We start from the raw sequence: 14,019 nt of genomic DNA on the forward strand, positions 1-14,019 counted from the left end.
GGGAAGGAAGATATTTGATCATAATTCCTTGTATGTTACCTGGTCCACATGATTTATTTATATCTAGTCTGAAATTGAATTTTTCTCCCATCATGGAGAAATTGAATATACATGTTGAAAATAAAAATATGTAAAAAAATCAAAATGAAATAGCTTTTATGAGGTGAACTTACTCAGATATATAAATATCATTCAAGAAAATGAAAGCATATAAAAGCAAGAATCAAACTCTAGAGGCTCAGTGGCAGACTGAAAAAATGTTTGGTTGATTCATCCAGCAAGTTGTGGCACAGTTGTCTGCAAGGATAGCAAAATCATATCTCCATGATGGACTTAGGAAGTTATTTTTCTTGAGAAAAATTATGACAAGTAAACAGGCATCAAGGCACTAAAAAATGAATCTTCCGATGGCTTTTATTGCCAAAAGGAAGTATGGCAAAGTCATTTTTGCCCTATCTAACTTTTGGAGACTGAGTCATAATTAATCTTGACTCTTAGCTAATTAGATATTGATGGCCTAAACTATTAATGATTTTAAGTGACATCTGTTTGAGAGTGCATGGCAAGAAGTGCTGCCATCACGTGGTCCCTAAACTGAACGACATACATTACTGCCTAATAGTGTGAATCCTACTGTTGATTTTATTGAGTTGCAAGATGAAAAAACCCATGTTCCCTGGGGGAGGGGGGGGGATCCTTACATGGCAGAAATCAACACAGGAATGATCAAAGAAAGGCTTAGAAATATTTCCTCTAATCAGTGACTAAAATCAAACAGAATGCTCATTATATCTTATTATCACATTAAAATGAAAAAGGCAGGAACTTGTCACTGCTAGCATTCAGGAATGTGATGGCAGAGTTAAACTCAGGTGATATGGTCACTTAAACATAATGGGAAAGATAAGCAAAAGAGTATTTCATGCTAGGAAGAGACCCAGAACAAGACCACTATATAGGTTGTAGTTAGAACAATACTGGAATCCTAACAGATGGCAGACATTCAGGGGGAAACTGTCAATAATGCTCAAATATGGAGATATGAAAAATTTTATAGTGACCGAATTACATAATTCAGAAGACCCTGGTCAGAGGGGTCAAATTCTAGATGACTGGTGCAGAGTTCTCACATCTATATTAACACGTTCGCTGCCACGCTCCTCAGGCATAGTTTGTTCCTGCACACAAAGCGCTTTCGCGTCTTCAAGGTCACTATGAGTAATCTTGTAGCCAGCTTATCAGACAGAATTTTGTTTCAAAGGCCAACTACGGGTAATCTCGTATCACTTCCACCTATATATTACATGTGCTGACGACAGTGTTTATTGCGTCTAGTCTAGTTTTAGTTTCTAGTCTCTATGAACCTTCAATTTCGGCATGGCCAGTAAAAGAAAATTTACTGATATAGAAGTAGAAGCTTATGCTAATATGAGTGATGATGAATTTCATGAAATATTTGGTTCTGATTCCGAAGATGATCCCACAGACAACTCTAGCAGTGACTCAGATGATGAAGAAACTTTTGATGATATAAATGTTATAAATTTATAACATGATATATAGTAATCATGTTATAAATTTTATAACATGATTACTATATATCATGTTATTTAGAGATCAATTTATCTCAGTTTTTGTTGGAATGGATGAGCTTACGGCATCAGAGAATATCAGGAGGAATCGGGATTTTCATTATTTGGAAATTTTACCACCAACAGAAAAAAGAATCGCCTGACAAAGCCATGCCGTGTGTGTGTGTACACGAAACACGTTATTATTGTCCTGTTTGCCAGGAAAAACCACCATTGTGCATGGAAAATTGTTTTAAAATGTTCCATTCTTAATTTGAATAAATTGTTTTTTTTATTTTATTGACTGGTTTTTATTTTTATTGATTTTATTAGTTTTAAATTGATTTACAAATTATGTGTTATACTATGGATTAACTCACGCTTGGCATAGGAGGTTGGTAATCGACATACAAGTATATTCGTAGTTGGCTTCTGAGGTACATATTCATATACTATATTTTAGTTGAAAATATTTCCCTTCTACCAAGCCCCCCCAGATGTGCTCTCCACTTTATTCAGAATCCAAGGGTCCAAATTAAGGTAATTATACTAAGGGTTAACTCTTGTTTGGCATAGGAGGTCGATAAATCGACATAAGAGTATACTTGTAGTTGGCCTGTGAAACTCATATACAAACTATGAGTATACTCGTAGTTGGCAGCGAACGTGTTAAAAAAAAAAAAAAAAAAAGGGGGGGGGGGTAAATTTGAATGTCGAAATTATAGGAATTTTTTTCTACCGAGTGTTTCTGGTAAGATTTATGCAAGTATTCTTGAGAAATGAGCTGGGTTCAGTCCAAATAGATATTGTCAGGATCAGATTTTCACTTAAAGACAATAGCTGAAAAATCTTAGGAATATAACAAGGATTTGTATTTAAGTTATGTTCATCTGAAAAAGACATGACAAGGTTGCAGGAGGAAAGCTCTTCAAAGCACTACAGTTCATCTTCATCTGAGCAATTCAGGTATAAGCTTTTAATGTTCAGTTCCTGCTCTGCAGATGATGTCAATCTTGGACTTCCGCAGTCTCTTCTTCCTGTAGGTTTTTATTTATATGCTAATTTGGGAATCCTATTGTTAATATTTCTATGTGGTGTAGCCAATTTTGCTGATATTCTAATATTTCTTGTGTGATGTTTTTTGTATTAATCATTCTCTTATTTCTGTGGTTTTCTTTTTATCTAACCTAGTGAGTCCCAGGAGAGGTCTTAGAAACTTCATCTGTGCTGCTTTCAGTCTTTGTTTGTTTCAGAATCCAATTTTCACTTCCAAATTTGAGAGATGGTTTAGAGGTCATAATATGTAATCTTAATTGAGTTTCTTTAGTCATTTGTTTTCCAAAATTTCTTTTAATTATGCCATACATTCTATTGTAAATTTGTAGTTTTGCTTCCAATTGTGAATCAGTATTGTATTGTGAGATTATATTTCCCAAGTACTTGAATTCTGTAACTTGTTCTATTATTTTATTCTTAAGCATAATTTTGACTTTTTGAATGGTGTTTCCACACATTACCATAGCTTTTGTTTCAGAGATTTTCATTTAAAAATTTTTTGCTATTTCATTTAGATGGTTAGTTGCAATTTGGAGTTTACCTTCTGAATTTGAAATTAGTACTTGATGATCTGCATAAAGTATTATATTTAGTTGTATATTACTTATTAGTTTAACTCCACTTTTGACAGTTGTTTTCCATTCTTTTAGGATTCTGTTTATATAAATTGAATAGGATTGGAGATAAGCCACAATCTTGTCTTACTCCTTTATTTATAGTTATAGGTTCTGATAATGTTCCATCTGCAAATTTGATGCAAATTTTTGTTTCTCAGTATAGACTTTTTATTGCATTAATTAATTGAGGAGATATTTTATCATCTTGTAATATTTTCCAGAGTAGATTTCTGTTCAAGTAATCATACCCCTTTTTGTAGTCAATAAACAGAAGTGGGCAGGTTAAATTCTTTTCTTTTTTCTATGATCTGTTGCATTGTGAAAGAGGCATCTGTACATCCTCTCCCTCTTCTAAAACTACACTGTTCTTCTAAATAATTTTCTGTATATTTAGACTGTTCTTTAAAATGTTTGCATATAGTTTAGATGCTGTTATTAACAGAGTAATGCCTCTGTAATTTCCAAATTTGTCCTTGGGACCTTTTTTGTGCATATTTATTACTTTCCTGTTCTTTTGGGATCTTTTGATATTTCTAGATATTATTGAAGAGTTTAAGTAGGTTTTCATTTAAGCTATTGTCTGCATATTTAAAGAGCTCAATGCATGTTCTATCCAGGCCTGGGCTTATTCTACTTCTTGAGTTTTTAAATTATTTTTCTAATTCCATCATTGCTATTTCTTCTGTACTTTACTGTATACTGATATCTTCAATGTTGTAAGTTGTCAATGTTTTGTATTTCTTGTTTTTCATTCCACAATGTTTTATAATGTTCTATCCAATCTGCTTTGGAAATTAGATTATTTCTTAATTGGTCATTTTCTGCTGTTTGTAGTTGTCTGAAAATTTTAAAACCTATCCTTTGTGGTCCAGTGATATCCTGCTCTACTGATTTAACATATTCACTCCAATCTTCTCTGCATATACTTCTGGAAAGCTTTCTGACTTCAGCCCATAGTTTCTTATATTCAATATAGTCAGCAGTGTTTTTACTCTTCAGATAGATTTTAAAAGACTGTTTTTTCCTTTTCATTTATTCCTTTAAGTCATCATTCTAAGTTCATTTTTTGTTTTTCCTTGATTTGTATCCTAAACTTTCTTCTGCTGCTTTTAGTATGGTTTCCTTTATATTTTTCCAGTCAGTTTCAATATTATTTGTGGTTGGTTTTATTTTATCTCTTATTATGCTTTTAAAGTTTCTGATATTCTCCTGTTCTAGGAAGTGAATTTTAAACTGTTTATTAGATGTTGGTTCATTATCTTTTTTTTTTCTTTTGAAGTATATGGTTCTTTTTATGAATTGAAATCTGCTTTCAACTAACATGTGATCACTATCAATTTCGCTTCTTATTTAGTTTGTTGTTAATAATAATGTAATCTACTACTGATTTAGTTCCTCTTGCTTCCCATGTGTACTTATGTATATTTTTATGCCTGAAGAAAGTATTGTTGATTTTTAGACTGTTAAATATGCAGAAGTCTCTTAATAAAATTACTGTTATTGATTACTGATTCTCCCTCTGATCCAATGCATCCTGTTACTGGGTTATTTCCCAGTGCAGCATTGAAATCTCACATCAAGATTGTTGCTTCATTTTTATTTGTTTCATCAATACATTCCTGAAGTTTTCCATAAAATTCTTCTGTCTCTTCCTCTTTCCATCTACTGGTGCATAAATTCCAAAAAATATTGAATGTCTGATTCATAATTTTCATTCTAACTTTGATTATTCTGTCTGATACCCAAGTATAATCTGAAATTTTGTTTTTCCATTTTTTTATTAATCCAAATTGCAACCCCAGATGAAGCCTATTTGTCTTCTGGAACTCCGGAGAAGATCATGACAATCTTCCAGAATTTGAGATCCCTTCTTTTTTTTTTTTTTTTTTTTGTATCAGTTATTGCTGCCATATCAATGTTTCTATTTTTTTAGTTCTCTGTTTAGCTCATCAATTTTGTGTGCAATTCCACAGACATTCCAAGTAGCTATTTTTAATTTCTCAAAGAGAAGTCCCTGTCCATTAGACGGGTCAATTCCAATAAAATCCATCCTATTTTTCTTCTGCAGAGCTTTGCAAGTAACTGTAAATTTCCCCTGGATAGGCTACTAACCTTTCGCAGGGCGAGTTTGGTGGTGGGGCTGCCACCTTAAGGCCTCCCTCCAAACCTGCTTTTTACACTAAAGTTATACGGTGTAAATGGGATATTATATCAAACAATACATAGTCTGTATTTAAATTGTAAGTTAGCAGTTAAAATTGAAGGAGGTATAGGAAAATGGTTTGATGTAAAATCAGGTGCAACAAGGTGCACATTATCTCAAATGCTATTATCTATATGGATCACATTATGAAGGAAAGTGGTATTAAATCCGATATCAAAATTGGTGATGCTCATTTTAGCTCTTTACTTTCTGCAGATGATGTTATACTTCTGAATAAATCCAGTACAAGTCTGCAAGATTCCCTGACTAAATTGAATATATTTGGTATGAAAATCTGCAATAAAAAGAAAAGACAATGAAAATAGGCAGAAACACTGAAACCATCGACTATATAGTGAACGACTGAATAGTGAACCTATAGAACAAGTAAAACAATTCAGCTATTTAGGGCACAATATTTAACTTAAGATGGTAAATTAAATATGGAAATAAACAACAGAATTAGTAAAGCTGGTATGGTAGGAAATCAGCTGAATAAATTTATATGGAATAAGAAAGAAATTACTCAAAACACTAAATTAGCTGTATACAAGACAGTGTTCAAACAAATTTTAACTCATGGATCCGCGAGCTAGATTAAAAATAAAACACTTGATCAAAGACCACAGGCTTCTGATATGAGAGTTCTGAGAAAAATTAGTGGAGTCAACAGATTGTATCAATGCAGTATTACATTAAAAATTATGATATTAGGAAAGAACTTGCCATTGTTAGCATTCAGCAATGTGTTAGTAGAGCTAATCTAATGTGGTATGGTCACTTAAGCAGAATGGGAGAGGAAAGATTAGCAAAACAAATGTTGTTTGCCAGATTGGCAGGAAAAGGCTCAGACGAAAACAAGATGCAGCTGGATTGATACAGTAATAAGTGCCTTAAAAGGGAGAAATAAAAGATCTGATAATGTTGAAGTCTTGACAGATGACAGATTAATTTGGAGGAAAACTGTTAATCAGAAATTAGTAACTTTTTCATGTAGTATTATCATAATTATCCTGTAAACCTCCTGAGAGTACATATCAGGAATTTGATGATGATGGAGACTATATTTTATGTTGTTCTGCTGATCTTTTCTGTTCTGTCCTCAATGAACAATTTACCGCCATTTTCTTTGCTCTGTTTTGCATTATTTTTTTTTTTATTGTTTTATTTCCTGTGATTTTTCCCTTTGTCATATTTACTGCCATTTCTTTTGTTTCCTTATTGTGAAGTTATTATTAACTAGGAAATTCAGTTTGCTACAGTGAAGGTTTCAGCTTTTACTGCATGCAATGAACTTAAAATAACACTGGTTCTATGGGGTTTGTCTAGAAGTTTTCTGCAGTTCATTATAGCATGTTATTTCATTACAGTGATGTTCACAATAGTGCACATCTACCATATATAGAACAAAAAACCTCAGAGTTGAATTCCAGTTTCAAACTATCGAAATCTTTAAGGTGGGCCTATCAGAAAGAACCATATCTAGTTGATAGGTATGGATATTACCTATCTAGAAGATTACTGCACACAAATTCCTTGGGAATCCCCAAAAAAAAAACAGTAGCTATCACCTTCCCAGCTGACAAAACGGTCTTCGCTTTTATCAGTGCTCTTTCACCAGGCACTGTCCACTATTTTGACTACTGCTTGGACTCAGGTGTGTAGTGGTGGATCCAAGTTCCGTCTAGTAATGAATCGACACAAAAAAAATCCGGCAAATTGCGATTAAACATCGCCAAACGCTGCGTTGAAATGTCTTTCCACATGCGTTTTTGATCGACAGTTAACAATCGCGACACCCATTGCACACACACACCTTTTTTATGTGCAATTTTTCAGTTGAGATGTCTACAATGTCAGAAATCTCACACACTTTCATTCAGCGGTCTTCCATAATGATACCATGGATTTTGTCAATTATTTCCTTAGTATTGATCTCAGTCAGGAGTCCAGAGTGGGCTTTATCTTTAATGGACTTAAGACCATGTTTAAACTCATTTATGCAAAAATAAATAGTCTTTAATGCTGGTGCAGATTCCCCATGAACTGCATCTAACTCGGCTTTGATCTGTGCGCCATCCACTTTTTCAATGAAAAGTATTTTATCACTGCACGAAACTCTTTTTTCTCCATTTTTATGAAAAATGCAAACATGGTCATTTGAAATGTGTGCCAAACGAGAGCTACACATCGCATGTGGCTAAAATTTTTCTGTTTATGAAAAAGATGAAATGTGCTGACACTAGAATGAATGAACAAATTGTGTCATCATCTATTGGAAATTTACCAAACTTTTCAAAAAACCTTGCATGCTGACCAACTTCTGGTACAGCACCACATAACTGTACTTCTGTTACCAATCTTTCAATTTTCAGAATGGCAAGTGACCTTTCTGATGTGGTTGAATAAACAGGTTATTATATTCTTTTGTTCCTACAAATGTGCTATAGTGAGACAAACTGCAGGGTATACTCTTATATCTGGTTCACTTTAAAGACTGCCCTTTTAATTTAATTAATGACTTCAATGAATGCATTTGTTATCAATTCATTATTTGTGATTGTAAGAGCTTATTTAAGCAAGCAATTTTAGCTCACCAACACATATTTTCACTGAAGTGGAATAATAAACTTGCTCACTATAACAAATGACTAAGAAGTTCTATCCAAAATCTAAGGATATGATGCTATGATAAAAGAAATTCACTATAGCAAACAATCCATTATACAAACCATGAGTTTGTTATAGTGGAGTCCCTATGAGTTTGAGAGAGTTAACTGGAGAAATAGAAAACATTTAAATGCATGTTGATCTTTGGAGAAAACAAACATTCATACTTGTGGCAGGTTTCAAACCCATAGCTTGTTGGTTGAACAGCAGATACACTAACCCTCCAGTAGATTTTTGATAGACATATCTGTTGTGCTAACAAGTAGACACTCGGCTAAAGTTTATTTATTCACTTATTTTTTTTAAATGTTTAATTGAAAAGTTAGCTGCTACTAGAATATTTTCTGCTGCAGAAGAGCGGGTTTGTGTTTGTTCCAAGAAAAATCACTACAATGGAGAATCAACCAAAAGTTGCAAGGTTCATAATGGGAATCAGTAAGAGGTTTTAATACCGTGAAATCTGTAGAAAATTTTAGCTGGCCAGTTTGAGTCTATGCAGAGAAAAGTACTGAATTTGTTGGTACATGTTTCAATGGATTGCAGATTTTTGTATAGCAGTCATATAGCAGATTTTTTCTGTATCCAACATGCAGTGGTGCATACATAGTTAAAATTTATGCACAGAGGCAAAGAGGGTCATGCTGGATTCCCAGCACACTTATATGTGACTGAAATGCTAATTTGAATTAACCTAATTTGCATTAAATTTTAAAGGATAATTTATTCACAGCCAAAAGCACTTGTCACAAAATAAATACAGTACCTAAATAGCAAAGACCTAAGCCCAGTGGTAAAAAACGAGCAAATGTATCTTTGAGATCTGCTTCAGATTTTTCCATAAGTGTCTGAAGAATTGTTGAAGTAACTTCACTATTGCATGAGCCAACAGAAATCATGCCACATGCAAGTGCAGTCATCCCAATTACCTATAAAAAGACAATTCGGAATATATAAAATATAAGAACTGTTGACTTTGTTGAAATATATTCAGTTTAAATTACAATGAATTAAATGTCACATCTAAATCAAAACATGGATTTCAAGTTGAATTTTATCTAAGTTAAAAATAGCAATAGCCAAATCAGATTTAAAAAAACTTCTAGATCAAAGAATGCAATTTAAACTTCTTAGCCCAAGAAATAATAAAATATTCTTATTTGAATCCCACACAGAAGTGCATGTGAAATGCACTTCTGTGTGGGTTGCCTAGCCAAGAAAGATCACCCTGCTGAAATCAAAGAAGAATAATTAGGATTTTCTGAAATCTCCACAGAACGGATATCCTATTTCCTTCTGATTGTACAGGCCCTAAATTTATTGAGGGCAGGGGTTAATGATACAGTAATGTGCTAATTTTTTAAATCCTAAGAATCATTGTCATATAACATGGTTCTCCACACACACACACACACCTTTATCAGGATGATCTGTAACATGAGAGGTTGTTCAATCTACAATATACACTAATAAAATGCATGAATAGAAAATTAACAAAAGATGAAAATTGCAAATGAAGAATGAGTTCTCTAGCTGGTTTGCCCCCCACCCCCACCCACCCACCCACCACCAACAGGAAAACTCTCATGGGAGAGATAGTAGGGCTTTTCAATTCCAAATGCTTTATAAGTCTTCATTGAATTCCTTGCAAAACCTCTATTAGGCTTCTTTTTTTGTGTGTGTGAAATTACATCTGAAGGCATCATCAGAACACAAAAGCATTTGTCACAAAACACCAAATGCTTCTATGCTCTGATGATGCCTATTTAAATCCAGTGAAATATAAGAAGCTTAATAAACTATTCAGTTTATTACATTATGTTCTTATATGGTGTTATAAGCTAACATGATTTAAAATTAGGTATCATTAATAATAAGCTAATGCATAAATAAATTGCTTACACAACTTCTATGTCAGATTATACAATTAAACAATTGCCTTAAACAATTCTGGGACACTAAAACTATTCCTACCCAAGTGAAAATAAACAAGTTTTGGTCAGCAGAAGCCCAGTGTATACAAAAAAATCCAGTTTAGCACAAGTATGAAAGAACACATTAGCTCTCTTCACAGAGAACCAATTGTGGAGCTAAATAATATCATTTGTTTCAGTTTGTGATTCGGTCAGTAGTACCCTAGAAGAAAGAAATGTTAGATACAATGATACTAGAGCGCTGATAAGTAACAGAGTAATTTGGAGGAAAAAACTGTTGATGGGAGATTAAAAATAATGTAAAGTTAATCAATATAGTGCTGTCATAGTAGTCTTGTTGTGTCCCAATTTACGATTTCTACTCTAATCTTACAAATTCCTTTTATCTATATTCTTCTAACTTCTATGCCCGAGATTTTACCAAAACTTATACCAATATCTAAGTTATTGCTCCCCGTAGTACCCCTAATATTTGTATTTATACTGCGCCTTTTGGGATATTTAGTTTAGGATATTACATACATAAACAAGGAGAAAGAACTCAAATATATCTGAAAGTGTAACTATTGCAGTCGTGACACTTAACTCGATTCTCAACTTAAATTTTCCGCATGACTAAGTACAATATTTTCAAGTGGTTATCAACTGCACCATTTATGTTGTCATAAATAGAGAGAAAGTCAATCTCGAATATATCTCTTAGTATTTAAATATTATTGCAGTCGTGACTCTTAATCTCTTTCCTCAACATTAAATTTCCCGCGTGATTAGGTACGATGATTTTAAGCAGTGCATTGGATTAGCAACATCAGACAACTCTTTTATCATTGAACAAAAGGTTTCTTAAGTTTCTAAGCATGGTACAATTCAAATACTAAACTAAAATACTTATAGACTAACATTAAATCATTACAAGCAATATGGCTATTTGTGATTATGCTGCCATACACATTAATTCATAAATTCACCTGATGTGAACAAATTAGATCAATTCACAATATCTGATTATTCATACTGAAGTAGATTAACAAATCATTCACTGCTAACACATACTTGTGACATTTCAATTATTTTATACATTACATTAGGCATTCAATTCTTAGGATACGTAATTACTTAATTCACACTATTCCGTTATACCGTTATTTGCACTAACACACAATTATGTCATTTAAACATCTTGTGCAATATAATAGACATGCAAAAATACCTTAGGACTCTTAATCATTCACAAATCTTTAACACTAGTCAATCTACACATAACACATTCTATCATATACTAAAGTCCTAGTATAACTTCAACAGTTCTGTATTGGAATCACGATACTTTTCACAGACAAATTTCTAGCTAACATAGGTTATGATTTACAGTACCTTTCTTGAGCTCTTCGTATGGGCCTTTATTCTTTTCCAAATGAACCTCTGGTATAACTTCTCATAACTCTGGAATACTTTAACACACATATATTTGCTCTACTATCAGCAACGAGGACATCGATCTCTTTACAGCTTTCTGCTTTGCGTAGTTATCACTAGCGTCAAAACGAAGAAGATCCCTCCTTTTCTAGGACTCTATGGCAATTTTTCCTTTGCTTCCTACTCGGGAAAACGGGGATCGAAATCCCGCTCACTTTCGTTTCCGTGTTGTAACGAGGAGATATCACCCCTGTGGCCACTCAGGAAAACCCCGTGAACTTCACCGGAACCAAAACCAAACTCCAAGGCCAAAAGCGACTATCCAAAAAAAGTCCTCCCGTGGGGGGTTACCAACCCTTTTATAGCTGCTCCCCTAACGGCACCTTTTCCTACTTCCTTTCTCCTCCTTTTACTTTTTTTTTTTTTTTTTTTTTTTTTATCATCGACCAATTAGGGTGGCGTTTTCCCGCCAAACATCATTTGATCAGCAAGCCCGTTCTCAATGTTTCAATCCGGGGATCGGCCCTAAGTGATAGCTTTGCTTTTCTTGTGCTAGCCTGACTTAATCCCCTTTCAAACTTTTTCTATGAATTCTACTTAATAACTTAATCTCTCACATAACGTATTTTATGACTCACCCCTTTCTACTTATTTACTTAACTCTCTCATTTTTAATCGTATCACAATATTAATCTATACTTTCCTTTGTTAGCTACTTATTTAGTTAGAATTCCTTATTTTAAGTCATATTACAATATTAATACAATCCTTCCTTTATCAGCTACTTTAACAACAACCCCTACGTTTTATACATTTTACTGGATGCAAGAAATTTTCTATTAAATAATTCATTTTTTCATGCAGGGGTTTTAATTTATGATATTTATTCTTCATGTTACACCATGATAGCTGAGAATACTATATTCCTAAGATATCAGGTGTAACAGTCTGAACATCCCTTGAGAATACATATCAGGAAATTTATGACAATTAATTTACTGATTGTACCATTAGAGAAAACTATGTTTAAGTCAAGTGATACAAAGAATAATTCTGAGTTATTGCAATAATCATCTATACTGAGATGTTAAATCATATGAGTCAGTAAAACTATGAGGGGAGGGAAAAACATATTCACAATGTACTGCATTTCAGCTGTGCATGCTTATACATATCCAAGTTTTCTCAGCTGTTATTCTCTCTCATACTACAGGTTATAAAACATTGCTAAACTTACACATCATCATTACTGAATGATTAACACCATTTCATTTTAATGATGTACTAAGTAAAAGTTACTTGCCATTGAGATAACAGAAATTATTAAAATCATCCAGAATGCTCCAAAATTACATAATCTCTCACCACAGCATTAGCAGGACAAATGATGGCCAGTAAATTACTAATTATTTTAAAAAATTACAATAAGATAATCAGGAATTTGCATAAAAATGATACCTTATACCAACAGATCGAAGGCCTAGTTATGGGTAGTCATATCTCTCTTACTCTTGCCAATTACTACATGGAGTATTTTGAAGATCATCTCAAACACATTTCTCCTAAACCTACAGTGTAATAAGATATGTGGATGATATTTTTTACAATATTGAAAGGTTCCCCATCACATTTGAAAGCATCTCTTTCAAAAATAAGTATGCTTCATCCAAGAATTTAGTTTACCTTAGAAAAGAAAAACAATCAACTAGCCTTTTTAGATATTTTAATTCTTCATCAACCAGATGATAGTTTACAATTTTCAGTTTTTAGAAAAGAAACTCATACTGATCGTTATATCCATGCTACTTTTCAATAATCCCAGCAAAAAGTCATAAGTTTTAGTGAGTCTTCTACAACAGGAATTGAATTATATCAAATATGTCTTCATGAAAAATGGCTTTAAAGTATCCTTTATCAAGAAAACGTTTAAAAGCTTTAAACCACAAATCTCTAGATCTTCTGAAACCATCACTTGGATTCCCCCCCTGTATATTAAAGGAATTTCTGAACATATTGCTCATGTTCTAAAACCTCATAATATTGCAGTATCTTTTCATCTTGTCAGGAAGATGTCTACCTTCCTTTCTTCACCTAAAAACAAGCTTTCTCCAGTCAGCCAGATCCCAGATCAATACCAGATCCCCAGCTCCTATGGTTTGTCATACTTTGGACAATCTGGTAGCAGATATCTGTTGTGAAGAACATAAATCTCATATCCAGTATCTTGAACCTGGGCAGTCTGGCCTTAGCAGAACATGCCATCTCAACTAAACATAGCCTTTTGGAAAAAAAATAAACTTTTACATAAAACTAGATTCCATGTAAAAGTTACGTAAGGAGAAGAACTATGAGGCCTTTCTATACCAACCAAACTTTAACAGATCAGATGGCCAGGATTTCTGACTCAGTGGCCAATCCTCACCATATGATTGTGCATCCTGTTATTAGACAGCCACTTTGATATTCAATGAATGAGAATGAGCTGAAAGTTTGAAATTTAGCCAATAAGATTGTTGTATATTCTATGTTCTATATAAGATTGTTCTATATAAGAT

At 33.2% G+C, this 14,019-nt stretch overlaps 1 protein-coding gene across 1 annotated transcript in view; it reads right to left on the bottom strand.

Annotated features, from left to right (window-relative positions):
• Nucleotides 1-14,019, bottom strand: part of Rpn1 (regulatory particle non-ATPase 1) — a 243,607-nt gene that overhangs the window by 93,824 nt on the left and 135,764 nt on the right. The window contains exon 13 of the mRNA XM_090416189.1: nucleotides 8,881-9,043. Within this exon, the coding sequence (XP_090272315.1) occupies nucleotides 8,881-9,043 (163 nt within the window). The remainder of the gene's footprint in view (nucleotides 1-8,880; nucleotides 9,044-14,019) is intronic.

The sequence above is a fragment of the Typopeltis vanoorti genome, chromosome 3, assembly GCF_054136105.1.
Source record: "Typopeltis vanoorti isolate ZY-2024b chromosome 3, IOZ_Tvanoo_1.0, whole genome shotgun sequence".
Taxonomy (NCBI): domain Eukaryota; kingdom Metazoa; phylum Arthropoda; class Arachnida; order Uropygi; family Thelyphonidae; genus Typopeltis; species Typopeltis vanoorti.